The following is a 21,749-nucleotide window of genomic DNA, read 5'->3' as shown; positions in this document are numbered from 1 at the left end:
AGGAGGGTTTCAGATGAGGTTAGAAGAGATGAAGAAGAAGAAGGAGAAGGAGAAGAGGCGGTTACCTGGAGATTTCAGCAGGGGGCGAGCTGGGTTCTCTCTTCTCTCCTCTCTCTATCGCGGACCCAGAGAATTATCGGGAACGGGGGTTTCAATATCTATTACTTGAAACGAAACAGCCTCTTGGGTGTTTCGTCAAATCGAGGATTATTCGTTTTTTACTCACTTTCAGTTTCAAAAAAACTGAAACGATACATACACACACCAAACAGAAGATTCCATTTTTTCGTTCTTTTAAAACCAAAAAAAGACAGAGATCCTTTTATTGTCAAGTGGTTGAGTTGAGGTTGCTGTTTAGTGATATGTTGAAGCAGGTGAGACGTGGACGCAGGTGAACTAATGACCAACATTGTCTTTTCCTAGGAGGGGACAGAGAAAGCCCAGAAGACTACGGTATCATGTTCCTTGTATCTAGCAACTAATTTAAGACAAAAGTCTGTAGATATCCATCATCAATAACAAGGTCCAATGAGCATGTCAACCTTTGATGACGACTCAGTCAAATAAGTCTGCTATACTTTAACAACGATTTGCCTATTCAAAAAATCTCTATCAGACACTATTTGGTTGCGAGGAAATGTAAATATTTATTCTGAGAAAGTGAAACATATTTTACAGGAAAAACATTTTTTATGTTTGATTGCATGAGAAACACAAACATTTCCTTAGGAAATGAAATATATTTTACAGGAACTGAAAAAAAATTTCCTTCCCTTCCCTTCCCTTCCCTTCCCTTCCCTTCCCTGCTTCCCTTGCAACTAACAGAATACACAAATGTATTTGTTCAAGAAAGATGATAAGATTTATGGACTAATCATTTTGTTAGGCTGATTTACACCCAATTTTGTTGGTAACCAGACCACCAATGACCCCGTTCTGATTCATCCCAATCAAACTGGATAGTCTAGTTTTTTAAATTATGGTTGAAATAAAAAGAATCAGGCTAATTTTGTTTTTAGAAAAAAATTGCTGAGTCAAGCCTACCAGTCATCTTCATGGTGACCACAATTTAAAAAAATGGATCACCTTGGCAAGGGGCCTGAGTATTCAACTTCAATTTTAATGATTAAAAAGTCCCTTCGCCATCTATGTCTTGACAATGCGACCCGTAATCTGATGATACAGTTCAAAGATACTTCTTTCATAAGATATGCTAATGAAATGCCACCAGAAAAACATTTGTCATAGTCAATCAAAGTTCATTTAAGGCAGCAGAGTCCCAAGAAAACTGCTCTCTTCATTAGACAGCAACAAAGGATACAATTTTTAGTAATTCATCTTTTGATCTACAGTTGTTTTTCATTTATTCAACAACTAGGTATTCAATGAAGGATTAATTCATTCATAAGGTGCCTGCAGTTCTGACAGAAGCATTCTTTCATGGATAGGAAATTTTTTAATTTTTTGTTTCTCCAGTATAATCTTGAATACCCCAGGTTTTCAGCCAGAGAATTTTCAGTCTCTTCATTGATGCTTTTGGCCAATCTACCCAATACAAAGATATGACATCAATCATCTTATGACCTTGTTTAACGGAGAAATATTCTGCCTTCAATAGGATGATGTATGTGGATTCTCACTTTATGATCCTGTCCATCTTATTTAACCATTTCATCTCTGCATGTATCTAAAACCTATAGATTAGTTAACTGCTATGCCAAGCTGCACAAAGTAAGAGGACAAACATCAAAATTGAGAATTGCAATAGCCGCCATGGGAAAATTTTGGGAATGTATAAAAGAAATGTTATAAGACATTTCTGTACAAATATTCATAGAACAATGTATAAAGCATTAAATATGTTAATCTGTACAAAATATCTGAAAACTATATAATATCAACACAAACTTGGCCTATCCATAGGAGAATAGATAAGGCTTTGTTGAGTCCATTAATAATAATATATCCAAGGAAAGAAAATATCACAAAATTCATTGTGGAAGGATGATTTGGAAGGGATGATTAAAATGTCCATGTGTAGCAGATATGACAATTCAGAGACAAGGCTTTGTTGAAGATGGACCTATTTAGCAGGAGCTGCCGCAATCCTAGAAGACGTTGCAGTAAGGTTAGAAGCCAGCCAAACCTCATAGAATCGATCTGATCTCCCGACTCCCCTTCTTACACCCTATTCATAAAAGCAAGCAGGTAAAGAGCTTCACTGATCACATTGTTTATTACTATCTTCATGTGATACCCTAGCCATTGATGACAAGAAAACTCAGAAAAATGAATTTAGAAACCTTTTCCAATTAAACCCAATAGGTCAGGGAGATCTTAGTCACCTAATGATACCACCTAGGCAGACCAAGAAGATTTTTTAGATTAATGATTCATTTAATGTTCTGATCCTACATCAGTTCAAGAAAAATTGAAGAACTCACTAATTAATGGGCAGCATGACAAGATCTTTGGTCAGTCTCAATCCTTCAAGTTAAAAATTGGTCAATGAAGTAGGAAACAGGAGGATGAATAACCAAACTCCATCCTTCCACATGTTTGGTTTTGATAGGCAGGTTGATTACCTTGCATTCATTTTCCTAAGGATTTTCCAAAGTTATGACCAATGAAAAGACTTTGATATTGTATCATTGAACCATATCATCAATCAACCTTGATATTAAAAGCATGAATGGGTATTTTACTTGGCTCTAGCAAACAAGAGGAGGCTCCATGGTATATGTTCTTGCTGATCAAGTAGTTTTGATTGATGAGACTAGAAAAGGCAGTGCTGAATCAGAATCATGATGAATCTTGTAGAATCAAAAGTTGTTAGTAAGTGAAATAAAACAGGGCATGGACTACAATCTTGTAGGCATGAAAGAGTAGTTAAGATTGATAAACAGTAGATACCCAGGAAATCCATTTTCATTGTCTTGGAGCAATCATAATAAAAAGGAATTAAAAGATCCATAGGATCTGAGCTGTCAATAAGCAGTGAGGCACTCCTAGATTCCTAGTTTGCTGTCTGCTAAGGCATCCCATAAAACCAAAATTGAAGGGGTAATTAAATATGAGAGAGCCACCCCTAGGGAGCAAAACATTGCGCATATTAAACAATGAAAAAATAAAGCAAATGTAGCCGAGATGCATCTGTTAATAACATATTTTAGTGGCAAGGCTAGAAAAGATGGATTCAGAGACGAACAAATTTCCCGGAACATTCAAGTGTAGCACCAAGAAGTAACAAGATGATGGAAGATTAATCAGATGGTTTTCCCAGACAGAACAAAGATCAATGACTCTGCTCATGAAAAAGGAGTGATGTCACAAAAGATACATAGCCCCGAATTGGATCAAATTGCAGAACAGGTTATTGGTGAAACCAACCCAAATAGTGTTTATAAGCCTTAGCTGAGATGAGTCCAGTTAAATGAGGGGAATAACGTGTTTATGCAGAGCTTTGGACAGTGCAGTTGGATCAGTGTCTGACCACAAAAATACCAAATAGTCCATGGTTTTTAATCAAGATTCTAGGTCAGATCATGAGATTGGGAGATTAAATCTTTCAGACCACTGATCCATAGGCCCAAACCGACTCAAAGGCCCAGAAAAAAATCTAAAAATATTGCAAGAATTTATTAGAGAATAAAAAAGATAATGACTACACACCATTCGCTTCACTTTTTCTCTATTCTTGTGCTGAAAATGGTTACATGTAAATGTGATCATTGCAATAAAAATAATAGCTGAATGGAATATCAAAATGTAATATTTTAACCAAAATACCAGCAATATTAAGATGGAGCTCACGCTCTGACCTTAGTGCATCAACATTCGGACAGGAGGATAATGTCGGGGTGAACCAGGAAATTTTGGGTAAAGTCTGATTTAGGTAATCAAAAAAGAAAGATCTCATCTTCTTTCTTGTATCACTTAAAAACAATGCGAGATGAAAGTCTTATGCATGGTTTTGAATGAGAGAAAGAAAAGTGAGGAATCCTCTTTCCAACTCTGACTCTCCCACTACAGTCATTGCTTTTGTTTCTGTAACTTCGAAATGAAGCTATATAATGATTATTCAAATGTTTTATCACCTATAATGGAACACATTATGTGTAGCACACAAGTATTCAGCTAGATCACATGACCATTATCAAATATTCCACAAGAATTACAGTGTAAAAGTATGGCATTAAGAGTCCACATTAAAACCCAGATTAAGTTTCTTACTATTGGACTTCTTTAGCTCATTTATATGGTAGTGATAGTGCTACTTAATTATATTTACTCAATTTCCAGTAACCAAAAAACCATAGAAAAACTCTGGATTTAATTTTCCCTCCCAAACTATGCACTAAAATTGTATATTTAGTAAAAAGGAGTGAAACTGATACCCACTGATCGGGGTTGTAATTATTCATGAAATGAATATTTTAATTGGATGTTTCATGATTAATTTGGCTACATAATATGATTTTTATGCTTGCGGGGTTTTCGAAAGATATGCATGGGCTTGATGCTAAATGGACGGATGTGGTTCAGTCTTAGAAGCAAGGGCAGAGTTGGAATTTCCAAGAGAAGAAGAGAATATAAAAAATAAAACAATAAAAAAGGAAAATTTAGGGAGAGAGAAAACCCCACGGTTCTCCCTCTCTCCCTATTCCACACGTTCTCTTCTCCCTCTCCTACTTTCTCTCATTTTTTTCTCTCTCCTTGTCCTGACTATCTCCTAAATACCCTCCTCTAGCCGATCTCTATCTCTTTCTATCCTACTCTAATTCATCTATCTCACCCACACATTCCCTCTCTCTTTTTTCCCTATCTCTCCCCTTCACCCACGGTTCTCTCTCCCTCCTAATTCCCCTCTCCCACGTTTCTCTCTCTCTTCACTTTGTCCTAAGCTAGCTCTCTCTCTCTCTCTCTCGCTCTCTCTACTAATGTCCTTCTTTCCCACGGTCAGCTCCCTCTCTATCAGATTCCCTAATCTAGTCAATCTCTCCCTCTCACCCACGCAGTCTTTCTCACTCTTTTCTCTATTTTGTCTCCCATGCCCACGGCATCCCTAGAATTTCTCTCCCAAACAGCTAGCATGCACCCTCATATATCCGAATTAGCACCATGAGCGGCTAAGTTCCTTTTCTATCTTTAGGTTTAGATGAAGTTTTGGTTTATTGTTATTTAATTTCTGGTTTAAGTTCATACTTGATTGTTTGATGTTAAAGACTCATTCCCATTGTGGATGATTTTAATAGTTAAATTAGTTTAGGACATTTGTTTTTGTGATTCAATTATTCTATTCAAGCAATGGTATTTCATGTGATTTTGGCAATACGCTAATGATAGCCTTTAACCAATCAAACTAAGCGTGCTAAGCGAAAGCGATAGACGATAGTGCTTGACAAGACAGGTTATGCTTAGTGTAGTCAAAGATTGTGTTTTTGTGGTTGCAAGTGAAGTATGAACCAGAAATTGGTAATAATACCAAAACGGATTCGAGACCTAAGGATAGCTTCTTCTCATTAATTCCTGTTCTTGTTAATTGGTTTATTTAGTTTTAATATAAATTCAGAATTTTACAAAATTGATTTTCAAAACAACGTTCACCTTAATTTTAGTAGATTTAGCCTTCTAGTTCTTTGTGGGTTCGACCCCTTTCTTACCACCATCTCATAGTTTAGTTAGGGTTTATTTTGATTCGTTCACAACAGCGATCAAATTTGGTGTCGTTGCCAAGGATCCGAAGCATGGTTTGCTAAGATTGATTTAGTTGTTTTGTCTTATATTGTTTTAGTTTTAATTTCAGATTTTTTTATCTTCTTTAGTTTAAGTTTAGATCAGCCTAAGTTGTTTTTATTTTGTTTTGCAGGTAGCCCAGTTTGTAGAGCAAAGAAGAGTGCACTTTCTTCACCTGATTCCATTGTCGGGAATTGAACCCGGGTCTCCTAGGTGAAAGCCAAATATTCCAACCCAACTCGTTGAATTTGCATTCAACTCTCTCACACAGCCTAGTATTAACTTTTCTTTTTAGTTATTTTATTTTATTTTCGTGATTGTTGGTAGTTAATGCATAGTCGTCGTTCTTGTCATCCCAACCTGACCAATTTGGACCTTGAAATTGAGAGAAGTTTGCGTTTAATTTGGAAAAATAAAATGGCAGAGGAGAATGGACCTATAAGACGCCCATTGAGTGAACACTTTACCCCCATTGACTTTTACATCTACCTCTTGTATTCAGGTTCCTGCTGTTTAGGTCGCCCAATATGAGATCAAGTCCAATATCATTCAGATGCCATCTTTCTATGGACTTAATAATAAGGAACCCTACAAGCACCTGGATGAATTTTTGGCGAAATGCTCCACTGTCAAAATTCAGAATTTTTCTGTAGATGCCCTTAGGTTGACCTTGTTCCCATTGTCCCTTAAGGATAAAGCCAAACAATGGCTTAATTCTTCGGATTCTATAGTGATTGAGACCTGGGCCCGAATGCAACAGGAGCTCCTAAAGAAGTACTTTCCTATAGGTAGGACTAACCAAATCAGGCGATCCATCACTAGTTTTTCACAAGTTGATGGTGAACAATTCCATGAGACCTGGGAGAGACTTAAGGATCTAATTAGAAAGTGCCCCCATCATGTTCTACCTAAGTGGCAGTTGGTCCAATGTTTCTATGATGGGCTGACAGATAGACATAGACAATGGTTGATACTTCCTATGGAGGCACTTTTATGCATAAAAGTGAGGATGAGGCATAGAAACTATTTGAAACTCTCAGTGAAAATTCCCTACATCATGTGGATCCCAAAAGAGAGGTGGCCTTTATGAGATAGGCCAATTTGTGGCCTCTATGAGGTAGGCCAATCTGTGGCCATAAACACCAGAGTGGACATGCTTTCTAAAAAGCTTGACCGCTTACTGTCCATGGGGCAGAATTTTAGGTAATCTACCCCAGCTCCCACTTATTAGGATGTGTGCGCTCTTTGTGCCAATCTTGCACATTATGTGGGTGATTGCCCTCAACTTGTGCAATTCCTTGAATATGTTCAAGAACATGCATAGGATGCCCAGAGTTTCTCTAAACAGGTAATGACCCATATTCCCAGACCTATAACCCTGGTTGGAGGAATCACCCCAATTTTGGATGGAAACAACCCAATAATTTCCAAAATCTACCATATAAGCAAAATTTTTCCAATCAGCAGACTGCCTAGAGAGATGTGCAGCAACCACCTCCTCCACCGCCTATGAATTCATCATTAGAGGAAAAGTTGATGCGTGCCTTGAATAGGTTGGACCAAAACACATAGCTCTTACACTCCCATACTCAATCCCTCACTAAGTTAGAAACTCTATTGGGTCAGTTAGCTAATGCCATCAGTAGGAGAGAGGAAGGTCAACTACCAAGTCAAGTGGTAGGAAATCCTAAGAGTCAACCTAGCAATCGAGTTTTCCATTAACAAGCCCAGGCAGTCATGACCCTAAGGAATGGCCGAGTATTGGGAACACCTGAACAGAATTCCCTTGCAGAGAATTCTGAGAAAGAGATGAGTCTAGACCCCAGTCCTGAAGTTCCACCAGCTTCTAAGGATGATGAGATTGAACAAGTTGGGGGAGGCAGTAATCCTAATGTTTATATACCTAAAGCCCCTTTTCCCTCTTGTTTAGAATCTCCTTTTTGTGCATTGGCAAGAAGGATTCAAGAATGGAAGAGATGATGAAATTGTTCAAACAAGTCCAGATCAACCTTCCTTCTAGATGCCATAAAGCAAGTTCCAGCTTATGTTAAGTTCTTAAAAGATTTATGTACTCAAAAGCGTAAGCTGAAGACCCACATTCCAAAAACTGTCTAACTTACTGAGCAAGTGAGTGTTGTCCTGTCCAACAAGCATCCCCCTAAGCTTAAGGATCCAGGAGCACCTCTCATATCTTTCACCATTGGGAACTTTCCCATTGAGCGTGCTCTCCTTGATCTAGGGGCGAGTGGGAATATTTTACCTAGTTCAGTTTGTGATCATTTTGGGTTCGAAAAATTGAATCCTATAGAGGTTATTCTCCAACTTGTTGACCGTTCAATCAAAGTCCCTAGAGGTTGTGTTGAGAATGTATTAGTTAAGGTTGATGAGCTTTATTTTCCTATAGATTTCCTTGTTCTTGACATGGAAGCACCTACTAATGGAAAACCACAGTCGATAATCTTAGGGTGTCCATTCTTGGCCACTACCAATGCATGCATCAATTGTAGATCAGGTGCAATGGACATTTCCTTTGGTAATAAGAAGCTCCGATTGAACATCTTCAATGCTTCTTTAGGGCCCCAACGTGAGGATGAGTGCTTCTCCGTTGATGTGATAGATGAGGTGGTAGCAGAGTACACTCCAGTGATATTAGCAAATGACCCAATGCAGCAGTGTTTGACCTTCTTTGGAGGTGATGATTTTGATGTTGATTCTTACACTGCTGAGGTCAATGCTCTGTTAGATGCTCCTACCTTTTCCGATCGTCCTCCTTGGACTATCAAGTTTGAGTCCCTTCCTCCTTTGGCAGAGAAGCCAACATTGAGTTCTATTGAGTCTCCACCAGTGTCAGAGCTTAAACCATTGCCAGATTCATTAAATATGCTTTCTTGGTATTTAATGAGACACTCCCTGTTATCATTGCTTCCAATTTGACACCTGATCAAGAAAGCAAACTGCTAGATGTTCTCAATGAACATAAGGCTGCCATTGGATGGTCCGTGGCTGATTTGAAAGGTATTAGCCCATCAATTCGTATGCATCATATCTATTGTGATGATGGTGCTAAACCTTTCCAGGATGCGCAAAGGAGATTGAATCCTAACATGCGCAAAGTTATCAAGAAAGAGGTGGTGAAATGGTTAGATGCAGGCATTATTTATCCCATCTCTGATAGTGAGTGGGTGAGTCCCACTCAAGTTGTGCCTAAGAAGTCGGGTAGGAGAACGACCAAGGTGATAAGGTCCCTACTTGCACAACCACAGGTTGGCGGGTATGCATTAATTATCGGAGATTGAATTTTGTCACCCGTAAGGATCACTTTCCTTTGCCGTTCATTGATCAGATACTAAAGAAATTAGCAGGCCAAAGCCATTTATATTTCTTAGATGGCTATTCAGATTATAATCAGGTCGATGTGTGTCCTGAAAACCAAGAGAAAACCACTTTCATGTGCCCTTATGGTATATTCGCTTTCTGACGGATGCCCTTTGGGTTATGTAATGCACCCGCCACCTTTCAAAGGTGCATGATGTCTATCTTTTCTGACATGGTGGGAGATTTTCTCGAGGTTTTCATGGATGATTTCTCTATGTTTGGGTCTTCCTTTGATCATTGTCTCTTAAAATTTACCAAAGTTTTGAAACATTGTATAGAGACAAATCTGATTTTGAGTTGGGAGAAGAGCCATTTTATGGTTCAAGACGGCATCGTTCTAGGTCACATTGTGTCCAAACGTGGGATAGAGGTTGATAAGGCCAAGGTTGATTTGATTGCTAAACTCCCCCCTCCCACTTCTGTTCAGCAGGTCCATTCATTTTTAGGCCATGCAGGCTTCTATAGGTGGTTCATTAAGGACTTTAGTCCTATATCTAGACCTTTGTATAATTTGCTTGCCAAAGATGCTCATTTTATCTTTGATGATGACTGCCTTCGAGCCTTCCATACCATTAGAGCTTTATTGTCTGCAGCACCCATAATCCAGCCCCTGGATTAGTCGTTGCCATTTGATATTATGTGTGATACATCTAACTATGTTGTTGGAGCTATGTTAGGACAGAGAGATGACAAAAACCTATTGTCATATATTATGCTAGTAAGACCTTCTCAGAAGCTCAATTAAATTATACTACCACTGAGAAAGAATTACTAGCAGTTGTGTTTGCTATTGATAAATTCCGATCTCATCTCCTTGGATCCAAGGTTGTGGTGTATACTGATCACGCTGCTCTTAGGCATTTACTTACTAAGAAAGACACCAAACCTAGGTTGATTAGATGGTTTCTTTTGTTACAAGAATTAGATTTAGAAATTCAGGACAAGAAAGGTTTCGAGAATGTGGTAGCAAATCATCTGTCTAGGATCTTAGTTGAGTCACCCTCCGCCACTAAGTTGGTTAGAGATTCATTTCCTGATGAGCAATTATTTACGATTTCTCATATGCCTTCTCCTTGGTTTGCACATACAGTGTACTACCTGGTTGTTGGGAAGCTTCCCGATGGTTGGAGTAAGCAAGAGAAAGATATATTCTTCTCACAGCTGAAGTTCTATTATTGGGAGGATCTAAGTTGTTTAAGTATTGTCCTGACAAGATTATCCATCGTTGTGTCCCAAAGAGTGAGTTTCATAGTATCCTTACCTTTTGTCACACCCTTGCATGTGGAGGGCATTTTAGTGGCAAGAAACTGCTGCCAAGGTTTTACATAGTGGTTTCTTTTGGCCTACTATCTTTAGAGATTCCCATGAGTTTTGTTGCAACTGTGTCCAGTGTCAGAAAGTCGAAAATATGTCTCATAGAGACATGATGCCCCTTAATCATATTCTTGTTGTTGAGATCTTTGATGTGTTGGGCATAGATTTCATGGGACCTTTCCCTCCATCTTTCGGCTTTGAGTACATTTTGGTTGTAGTAGATTATGTGTCCAAATGGGTTAAAGCAATGGCCATGAGAACCAATGATCAATGATCACAAGGTAGTAGTTAAGTTTGTACAGAGTCACATTTTAGTCGTTTTGGATTTCCACGTGCCATCATTAGTAATGGTGTCTCCCATCTTAAGCATTGGAATTTCGGGGCTGTACTGCGGAAGTATTCTATTACTCATAAGATTGTCATGCCTTATCATCTGCAGACCAGTGGTCAAGTAGAGGTGTCCAATAGGGAGATCAAGCGCATTCTTGAGAAAACGGTTAGGCCTGACATGAAAGATTGATCTTTGGGACTAGATGATGCATTGTGGGCCTACCGTACTGCTTAAAAGACTCCTATTAGCATGTCCCCTTACCGATTGATATTTGGGAAAGCTTGTCACTTATTTGTTGAGTTGGAACACCGTGCTTTATGGGCCAATAAAACATTTAATTTTGATATGGTCAAAGCTGGTTCCGACCGTTGTCTTCAACTTTTGGGGTTGGAAGAAATGCGCAATGATGGGTATGAGAGCGCATATATTTATAAGGCTACGACAAAGGCATTTCATGATAAACATATTGTCCGGAAGTCTTTTGAAGTTAACCAGAAAATTTGGCTTTTCAATTCCAAGCTATGCCTCTTTCCTGGTAAGCTTCGCTCTCAATGGGATGGCCCCTTTGTGGTCACTAAAGTGTCTCCCCATGGTGCTATTACAATTCAAGATCCTAAAACGGGGCACACTTTTCAGGTTAATGGGCAGCGCCTTAAACCTTATGTGGATGGTATTACTAATGGCCAGGTTGTTGAGTCTATTGATTTGATTGATCTGGTTTATGATTTCTTTTGAGTTCCACTGTTTGTCTGGCTGAAGACGGTAAACTTAGCGCTTGTGGGAGGCAACCCACCAGTTTACTTCATGTTTTTGTTTAGTTGTGTTTTTCAGGTTTAGTAGTGGAGCGTAGCCATGTCAGTGCAGATGATAGCAGTAGCACTTCACTCCAACGGGTTGTATTACTCCTTCCATTTGCTTTGCTTTTCTTTGTTCCCCTTGCTTTATTATGTGTTATTCTTTCCCATGCCATTGGGGACAATGTCATTTAAGTTGGGAAGTGAGGGTGAATTTTTTATTGAATGAATAATTTGAACTTGAACTCTGGTATTATTTCTGCTTAATTTTTCTACTCTAGAACTTTTAAGGTCTTTGTCAAGAGTTATAGCATGTGATTTTTAAGTGTGTTGATGTATTTAACAGTTAGTTAAACTTAGAACATTATTACTCTTCCATGTTGGTTAACTTTTTGCTTTGAATCTAAAATTGCCATTTTAGTGAATGTTTATGATGATCTTTGTGTAACTATGCAAGCCTTACGTGTTGAAAATGTTTAAATCATGCATTATGACCTCCCCCTAGTAACTGGGATTCTTTGCCACAAGCATTGAAATTCGAGTCAAACAGGTGGAATGTCTATAAAAAAAAAAGACTTCCCTTTGAGTAACCGGATCTCTGTGTTACAGACACGGAGTTTCGCGTAAAAAGGTTGGACAATTTGAGCAAAATTTGAAAACTTTGTCTTAACTTGTAGCCTAATTGGGGTAAGTCAGTATGATGTAGATGCACATTACGGAAGGAAATATGAGAGGAAGAAGGGTCTAGCCTTAGTCCACCTGAGTGGTTAAGTACAAATGAGGGCCAATTGGGCCCATCAGCTAGGGGAATAATTAATAGTTGTTTTTAATTAATTAGTGGGCCATTGGGCCCATCGAGTTGAGTAAGTGGTATGTCGAGTCCAAATTGTCTTAGGACTCTATTTGTTTTCTACATAGGTTTATTATTCCTAGTCCAATTTTGAATTCCTAGTTGTAGTAAGAGTGTCTAGTCTTATTGGGAAACTAGCTCCTAGTAGTAGTTTGATTGCTATTTTGCCCTCTATAAATAGAGGAACCTATGTACTCATAATTTCATATTTGAATAAAGAATAATTACAGTCAATTGCTTAGAACAGCCGGGATAGCTGTGGGTGAGAAGCCCAGGCCTAGACAGCCGCTCCTCCCCCACTTTTCCCTTTGTTTCTTCTTGTTTAAAGCTTTCTGTTTTGTCCTAAAGTTACTGCCAGTGAAGTATACGACTATTGTGAGTATTCAGAAGTTCAGATCTGTCCAAGTTATAAACCAGAATTGATTCTCTCCTGAAGCTTGCGATTATTTCTCCTAGGTCAGAAAATCAAGAAAGCTTGTAACTTCACAACCAGCAGTCAGAATCCTCTCAACTTTGGGGGTTTTTGTACCCTCCCTAGGGACTATGCCCAAGAGTGCAGCTCAATCGGACTCCTACAAACCTGGCCGCACCTCTCTCTCTAGCTCTATATCAGGTCTTTCTCTCTCCTATCGGGTTGGGTTTTGGGCTGGTTTTGCTCCTACATTGGTATTGTATCCTTGGGGGTTTATTAGATGGTCTTATTTCTTTGTTTCCTGCTCCTATTTGTATTGTTTGGAGTTATAAACTGCTGGGGTAATTTCTTGTAATCTACTCCTGCATTACAGTAAGTCCGAGGGGTGTTCTACACCTAATCCCTTAAAGCCATCTGGCTTAAGAGCAATTGACCAAAAGCTCGCTAGATAGCTTATTTAGAAAGCTTAATAAGTCAGAACATTGCACAGATCAGAGTAATTGTGAAAAAAAGAAAAAAAATTGATAGTTGCATGACAAAAGTGATGGCTTGTACAGCACTTGGATTTCATGATTAGCTACGATGGTTGATTTTGAATGTAAGGGTAAAAGTTGGCTAAAATGGATGAGGATGTTGTTCTTTATTTAACTTTGTGATGAATTGTTGGCATATTTAGAATCATTGTTATTGATTCATTGATGATGCTCTTAATTGCTTATGAGTGGTTACATTAAGCTAATTGCAAGATAATCAGAGTAGTTTCTATTGTCTTTCACTCGAGGACGAGAAAAAGTGCAAGTTGGGGAGTGTGATCGGATCATAATTATTCATGAAATGAATATTTAATTGTTAATTTTAATCGGATGTTTTATGATTAATTTGATTAATTTGGCTACATAATATAATTTTTATGCTTGTAGGGCTTTCAAAAGATATGCATGGGTTTGATGCTAAATGGACAGATGTGGTTCAGTTTAGAAGCAAGGGCAAAGGATCAAGGGTAAAGTTGGAATTTCCAATAGAAGAAGAGAATATAAAAAATTAAAAATTAAAAAAGGGAAATTTAGGGAGAGAGAAAACCCCACGGTTCTCCCTCTCTCCCTATTCCAAATGTTCTCTTCTCCCTCTCCTACTTTCTCTCATGTTTTTATCTCTCCTTGTCCTGACCATCTCCTAAATACCCTCCTTTACTTGATCTCTATCTCTTTTTGTTCTAATCTAATTCATCTATCTCACCCACGCATTCCCTCTCTCTCTTTTTTACCTATCTCTCCCCTTCACCCATGGTTCTCTCTCTCTCTCCCACATTTCTCTCTCTTCCCTTTGTCCTAAGCTAGCTCTCTCTCTCCTAATGTCCTTCTTTCCCACGGTTAGCTCCCTCTCTATCGGATTCCCTAATGTAGTCAATCTCTCCCTCTCACCCACGCACTCTTTCTCACTCTTTTCCCTATTTTGTCTCCCATGCAAACGGTATCCCTAGAATTTCTCTCCCAATCAGCTAGCATGCACCCTTATATATCTGATTCCTCATTCTTCTAAAAAACCCCATCTCCCATGCTACACGGTTCCCTCTCCCTCTTGGAACTAGCGACACATACTCATTCTCTAGGACAAGATTTGCAGGGACAGCATTGCACAGAGAGGATTACCATGACACCAATGGTTTATCACCATCATCATCATTGCTTCCTTTCATTAGCACCATGAGCGGCTAAGTTCCTTTTCTATCTTTAGGTTTAGATGAATTTTTTGTTTATTGTTATTTAATTTCTGGTTTAAGTTCATACTTGATTGTTTGATGTTAAAGACTCCTTTCCATTGTGGATGATTTTAATAGTTAAATTAGTTTAGGGCATTTGTTTTTGTGATTCAATTATTCTATTCAAACAATGGTATTTCATGTGATTTTTTGCAATACGCTAATGATAGTCTTTAACCAATCAAACTAAGCATGCTAAGCAAAAGCGATAGACGATAGTGCTTAATAGGATAGGTTATGCTTAGTGTAGACAAAGATTGTGTTTTTGTGGTTGCATTGGAACTTGTAGTTTCAGTGAACCGAAATATGAACCAGAAATTGATAATAATACTAAAACGGATTCGAGACCTAAGGATAGCTTCTTCTCATTAATTCTTGTTCTTTTTAATTGGTTTATTTAGTTTTAATTTAAATTCAGAATTTTACAAAATTGATTTTCAAAACAACGTTCACCTCAAATTTAGTAGATTTAGCCTTCTAGTTCTCTGTGGGTTCGACCCCTTTTTTACCACTATCTCATAGTTTAGTTAGGGTTTATTTTGAATCGTTCACGACAGCGATCACCCAGCACCATAATTATCGTTTTCCCCCCTTTTAATGAAGTAGCTTTATAAGAAAAGAGAAGGTGCTAAAACCCATATACTATGTACAACATATTAAATTAAAGAGCGAAAAATTACCTGTATATTTACAAAAAGCTCTAAAACAGAGATGAGTTTTCTGTTTTGGCTATTAGGTTTCATGCATCAGATGAGTTCCCATATGTAGGGGATGAGGATTCTCCAATCTAAAAACAGCACCACCCCCAAAGGCTACAAATATGGATGATAATAGTAATTTTTGTTATTTTTCTCAGTTGGAACGAAAATAGCACCAGTGCACATATTGACATGCAATCCACATGTGGTCCCTTGGACACCATACTTCTGACTTAGAACACACAAACTTTGATTTAAGTCATCTCACAAGTTCCTCTTGAATGAACTGACTGATTCTGTCAATCCTGGCCAGGCCAGAAGTAATTATTGCATGATAATCCTCTATGAAACAAAATAGAACACATAGATAAGCAGTTTTGAGATCAAGGCCTGAACTTCTCAAAAAACCATACAAGGTTATACTAGCATGTTTGAATTTATACAACTAACAGATAAACAAAGAGGATCAATGTTGCAATAAAAGGACTTCATCCTGAAAATTTTATGACTACCAAATTAAAAAGAGGATGAGAGAACACCAGTAAAAATTAATATATCATAAACAAGAAGAAAAATTTTTACTAGATCTGCTTTCAAGTTTCAGATACTACCCCCAGCAGTTGCCCCATGTAGATGTAGTCAAGTAGTATTGTGAAATGCAACCCTTGTGAAACTCCATGACTAGGCTGAATAATCGTTATTCTCCAAAATAGTTGCTTTTCTGGGTGTGATTAACCATTAGCCTGTTAATCCTGTTGACGAAGTACAATGCATTCAAGGTGCAAGTTGTTGCAAGTTTATATTTCAATAATTTTCTTCTTATCTGAAGGAAGAAATGGATATACAAATAGTATTTAAGAGCAACAAACAAGTGGCTGCTAACGAGGCAATATGCCCTCCCGAACAGAACATGCCCACTTTCTAAAGATGCTTGGCAGGGAGATACCCAATGCTTCCCAACCGCACTTTTACCTCCGATTGCCAACTAGTGCATCTTCTAATGATTATATTTAAAGTAGCTTCTTGGTGAATGATTATTTATATGTGCCTGCCTCTTTTCATTCAGATAAAGAGTGGCAGCTGCAGTTCCATAATAGATTAATTATGTCATCGCACACCACATTTGTATATGTGGATCATAGAAGCTGTGCATGAAATTCATTCTAGGTTGCAACTGTCAACCGAATCTCACAAACTTGAATTGTAAAAGACAGCCTTTCTTATAAACATAATTGATGCAGATAAATCACTTAATGGGCTTATTTTATTGCAAATAAGCCTTAGGTTGGGTTATGTATGTGTTGGGCCTTTGATCCTATGGGTTTACTTTGTAATGGACCACTTTAATGAGCCTAAAATATGGGTAGAAAGTAGGAAAATGGGATTTAATTCATTAATTTAGTTAGAATCTTGTTTTGAGTTTATTTCCTTTGTTATTTCAGTTTTCTAGTCAGTTTAGGTTTCCCAATTAATTAAGGATTGGGTTAGGCCTTTCCTCTTTAGTGTTTGAGTCAGTTTTGAGTCTTCTATATAAGTTTGTAAAAGGTTACAACATTGAACACGAATTTATTAATGAAATATATATATATGGCATATGTTGTTATGCTATGGGATGCAGTTCGGTGAGATGCCCTAGGTGAGATGCCTAAACCTGAGGATGAGATGCCCATTCACTAGTTCTTCTTCCCCCTTCTTGACCCTCCATCAAATTCTCTTTCTTTTCTTATTTTCCTTTTATTTGTTTGCTGTGAGAGTGTTTGAGAGCTAGAACCAAGCCTTTGGAGGACATCTTCTCTATTCAGCCAGAATTTCAGATCCTGCCTGGGTTAGGATCACTTGTGATTGTTGTTCTACATTAATAATGAAAGATAGTTCAGGAATCAGGACAAACTATTCGACAAGTTCTAGCAGGTCTGGTATGAAACAACCAAATTTAGATGATTAAAACATCCAATCCTGACTCTAAAAAGTTTGCCATTTCATCTCACTATTTAAATGCAAAGGTAAAAAGGTGAGGACTGGATTAACATAAGCTTTGTTTACTAGAAGGAATCCATCGATGAGTCCTACGGAAAAGGAAACGTTGTGGAAACTTCCGCCCAGATTAAAGGTTTGGAGGGACCATTAATAGTTTTGACATTGTAACTGGGCACCAAAAAAACAAATAAAAATAATAAGAGTACTCTAGTCTACAAAAAGTGTTTGGTTAAGAAGCTGCATTAATGAGCATGAAAATTTTAAGATACCAAGCAAGAGATTCATATCCACTGTTTAAGACATCACACACTAGACAGAAGTACCTTCAATTGTGCAAACTTTTATTACCAAATTGACATGGAATGAGTACCTTTAGAGCTAAATAATGCAATATTTAAGAAACAATCCAAAACCAGGCAGTGGTTTTCTTATCAATTTTGGGAGAAAAGGCCAATATTTATCTTACGGCACAGCATTATATATGCACCAGTGTTTGTATGCATTTAAAAATTAATGTCTTTGTGAATGCACATCTGAAATATTTGATGAGATTACCATAATCAGACTTAAATTAAGAAATATAGCATATACAATAGTAACAGACAGAAGAATATACCTCTAATTTGGCTTTGGCTTCATGATCAAATGCTTTACAAAGAATCTCATAACTCTTTTCAGCTCCAATCTGTAATGAAATAATAGACCCCGTTCAGAACAAGGTGAAGTAAAGAACGAAAAACACATAAAAACAACAGTACCATAAGCTGAAATAACATTCAAACTCAAATATTGTGGAAATTACAGCTAGTGATTACATAATACATACCAACGGATCAACTCTTGATGGTGAAATTGTTGATATAATGTATCTGCATTTACAAGAGCATCTATCAACCACAGAGGAATAGTATATATGCGTAGACCAAGTCAAATCTTTACTTTAACTTACTTCTTCTGGTTGAGCATTTACCTTAGCTTACTCATGTAGAAATTCAAAGCTAAAGAATTTGCCTTTTGTACAGTTAACATCACAGCACCCATGTGGTTCTACAATAGATGTAAAGCATTAGATTCAACAACAAAAATGCCATTCATGGAAACTATCATAGTTTTCAATCAAAGAGAAATCTAAGATTATGTTTAATAAACAGAAAAGAGTTATGAATAAGCCAAAATATGTTTGTTATGAATAAGCCAAAATATGTTTGTTATGAATAAGCCAAAATATGTTTAAGTAAATCTAAAATAGCATGAGAGATTAATCCCATTTCATAGCAACGAGTCTACGGAAATGACACAAGCCAAAAGAAGAGACAGTGAAGATAAACTTTGTTCAATAAATTAACTTAATAATCAAGAAAAAAAAAATCAAATTCACCACCTTGCGAGCAATTAGCTCAATCAGTTGCATTAAAAACTTCCCTAATCCCCTCCCTTGCACCTGAGGCTCCAGCTGCAGTTCATAAACATAAAGAACAGGTACTTCCTCCTCTACAATAAAGCGGTATTGTACAAAACCTACAACAGGGTCCCCTTCCCCCATATAATGTGCACTAGTTACTCTCATATCTTCTCTTTGAGATATCTCATTAACACACATATTTGGAGCTCGCACAAAAATGTAGCATGCCTCTGGAGCAACCATTTCTCTGCGCTTCACCTTCTCTTCTGTATGCCATTCTGGTCCATATGGTCCCTCCATATTGACCTAACAATTTTAGATCAGTATCATAAAGTCACATCACCAGAGAGGAAAAAAAGGGCATAAATTGAGCAGGAAAGAAGAAGAAACAATGAAATAAAGAAACAACCAGATGTAGTAGCTTCCATCTACCTTAAGAAGGCTTTGAATATATCGCTTCATGTGTGAGGATAGGTGCTCCCCAGATCCTGATTCCAAGAACACAGACAGACCTGTAATACTAAAAATGAACATTATTCTGTTTTCAAATTATAAAGGTACATTATTTCTGTGGAAGAGATGCAAAGCTTGTTAGAGACTTGGAGCAATGGACACTACCACATAATAGATAAGAAAAAGATAAGCAAATGATATGAAAGTAGTTCAATGAATCAGCTCTAGATAACATTGATCATGAGATGTGAAACAGAAGAAAGGGCTTTTCTTATTTTAAATTCAAGAAAGGTTCAGCGTCATTGATGTTAACATTCTACAAGAAAGGGCTTTTCTTATTTTAAATTCAAGAAAGGTTCTGTGACATTCATATTAGCATTCTTCAGCAGACATCAATGAATCCAATAATATGAGATGTTGATCATCAGATGAAACAGAGCAAATTCTTTCTGTGGCCACATGCAGTATTGCATGTACCTTCTGCAAGTACACACACAGACACACACACACACACACACACACACACATAATATTATATATATATATATATATATCAAAAAAGAATTATATTACATTCATAATTTAAATAGCATTCATTTTTTATGCTAGAAAAGAAAAGTACGAAGATAATCAAAAGGCCCTGCTTACCTCCCCCCCCTTCTCCACCAAGAAAACAAGCTGTATAGACATGAGGAAAAGGACAGGATCCTGATTCTACAAGAGTAAATACATAATTGGCCACCATATAGTATTCACATGGATTTTTTTTTTTTTTTTTTTTAACATACATGGATGGTTCTTGCTCCCCATGGACCCAATGGAATGTGATTATGAATACAAAGCAGAAACTATGAACACTTGCAAGCCACTAATAAAGTATTTCTTCAGTAAAAAAAGAAATTTAGTTTCTGCTTTTGTTTAGACTACACAAGAATGGGGTTTTATACTAACATACCATTTCGATCAAACTGACGAAAGGGTTGAAACGAAACTAGATGGTCCTTATCAGCATACGCAGCTTTTATAATTTCATCAATAGCTCTCTTCTTCTCTAGCACCTATATCAAACACAGCAAGCACAACTTCGCTCCATGAGCATCCAACAAATCTTAAGAGCTGTTATGCATATATCCCCAAGTTCCATGTATAAAACTAAAATCATTCACAGTAACAGTAACAGTAACAGTAACAACAGGAGGAACAAAGAAACCTCCAAAAGGTCCAAAGAAACATAATCATGGTAGATACAGAAGTAATCCTATTAGTCAATTTATACAGTTCTAACCATCTTCGCTTTCATTAAACTATGAATGTAGCATAACACAAGCCATAGAAAGTTGAACCTTTATAAGAAACTAATGTAAACATGGATTTTTATACATCTACCAGTCCTAAAAATCAAAACACATTCTCCTACACATCAATAAATCTTACAACATAAAGAATCTCTCATAAAAGAATTCACAATAATTACAAGAAAAAAAGGCAGTTCCAAATGTTACGGCTTAAATCGTCTGAATTCTAAGTCAATAACACTACGGTCAATAGGCAAAGAAGAGTAAAATGGAAGAGAAAAGCAAACCTCTTTCCGTTTCAGCTTCTTGTCTTTGTTGTTGTTGTTGCTACTTTGAAGTCTCTTCGCCTCCATCTCTTCAACCCCGATCACTCTGTAGCCTTCGGAGGTCCGACCTCCGTTTCTCGTTCTTGAAGAACGAAAGCAACGAGACACAAGAATCGATAAGGAGAAACTGAGAAAGAGAAAGAGAAAGAGCGAAGCACGCTTGAGAGGACTTCTTAAGAGTGGTTTCAGCCCTTCGAGACTAGGAGGCGCGCAGAAGAAAAATCGTACAAAGGTCACCTCACTAGTCACAATATCACATACATCATTTTGCCTCCCACACTCACTTGTGAATTTTCATTCGATGAGTTGGTCCCACATTTGACGGGACATGTGATGATGACACTTGCCGACGTCGAATTAGAATCAATTCCTTGTTCGTTTGGCAATTTATATGGGAAAGAAATCCCCACCTCGTCACGAATCTGACGGCAGATTAAGGTTCTTTTTTCCTACGCGTTCCAAAAGTTGGCACGTGGCCTCTAAAACTATTTGCGGTCTAGGGGTCTCAATGGTTCGGTTCGGGCTGGTTTCGGTGTGAGAACGAGTGAAATCGAAACATGAATCAACAAGAATGCATTGGCTTTGGTTGATTTTGGTTCTCTTACTAAAGTTGGATTTGAATTTGGTTTTGATTTATCATGTCAATGTATTTAAAAATGCGTTTTTCTATAAATTTTAGGTTGTTATTAGTTTCTTTTTTAGTTATATCGATTATGATTCGGTTTTTTAGTTTGGTGTCCTATCTATTTCAATGCAGTCCAATTTAGGTCTCACAAAACCTTAGCCCAAAACATTATCCAATAAGCTTATGTCGGCTTTGATTCGATTCATTTCGATTTATTTCAATGATTTGGGCTATATTTTGGCACCTTTAATTTGCACAACCTAAAATTGCACTAGGATCCTCTCCAACCTACCCAATGCTCCATCACGCATTAGACCCTAGATGACTTGGGGTGTGTGCAATGGTCCTCTTAGCCATTTGATGCAAGTTGGGGTGTGAGCGCATTGGAGAGGATTCGGACTC

General features: G+C 37.5%; 1 protein-coding gene and 1 non-coding gene across 6 annotated transcripts; both read right to left on the bottom strand.

The window, feature by feature from the left end:
* Positions 1–1,275: 1,275 nt before the first annotated feature.
* On the bottom strand, positions 1,276–20,964 carry LOC122061532 (N-alpha-acetyltransferase 40). 5 transcript variants are annotated; one of them, XR_006134668.1, is made up of 9 exons: positions 20,684–20,962; positions 20,057–20,159; positions 19,081–19,160; positions 18,628–18,954; positions 18,217–18,293; positions 18,073–18,115; positions 17,863–17,931; positions 15,881–16,021; positions 1,276–1,722 (listed from the first exon to the last, which is right to left on the bottom strand). XR_006134668.1 is itself a non-coding variant. In XM_042624823.1 (8 exons), exons 1-8 carry the CDS (start codon positions 20,747–20,749, stop codon positions 2,084–2,086), a joined length of 870 nt encoding a protein of 289 aa, XP_042480757.1. In that variant the 5' UTR covers positions 20,750–20,964; the 3' UTR covers positions 1,817–2,083. The 5 variants fall into 5 exon arrangements, 1 of the variants encoding a protein (XP_042480757.1); XR_006134666.1 differs by lacking the exon at positions 1,276–1,722 and adding an exon at positions 1,817–2,258; XR_006134665.1 differs by lacking the exon at positions 1,276–1,722 and adding an exon at positions 1,817–2,188.
* Positions 6,536–6,642, bottom strand: LOC122062265. The gene has a single exon (XR_006134887.1). It is a non-coding gene; the product is annotated as a small nucleolar RNA R71 (small nucleolar RNA).
* Positions 20,965–21,749: the final 785 nt, after the last annotated feature.

Source organism: Macadamia integrifolia, chromosome 14, assembly GCF_013358625.1.
Source record: "Macadamia integrifolia cultivar HAES 741 chromosome 14, SCU_Mint_v3, whole genome shotgun sequence".
NCBI lineage: Eukaryota > Viridiplantae > Streptophyta > Magnoliopsida > Proteales > Proteaceae > Macadamia > Macadamia integrifolia.
The sequence above is the reverse complement of the archived record's forward strand: the minus strand, read 5'-3'. Positions and strand labels throughout refer to the sequence as shown.

What these genes read in the sequence shown, in the direction of transcription:
- LOC122061532 (XM_042624823.1), bottom strand. Translation starts at nt 20,749, where the DNA reads ATGGAGGCGAAGAGACTTCAAAGTAGCAACAACAACAACAAAGACAAG. An exon ending in TCGTCAGTTTGATCGAAATG is followed by an intron (nt 19,161 to 20,056) that starts GTATGTTAGTAT and finishes TTAGTATTACAG; the next exon opens with GTCTGTCTGTGTTCTTGGAA. An exon ending in AAGCCAAAGCCAAATTAGAG is followed by an intron (nt 2,189 to 17,862) that starts GTATATTCTTCT and finishes TTTTATGAATAG; the next exon opens with GGTGTAAGAAGGGGAGTCGG.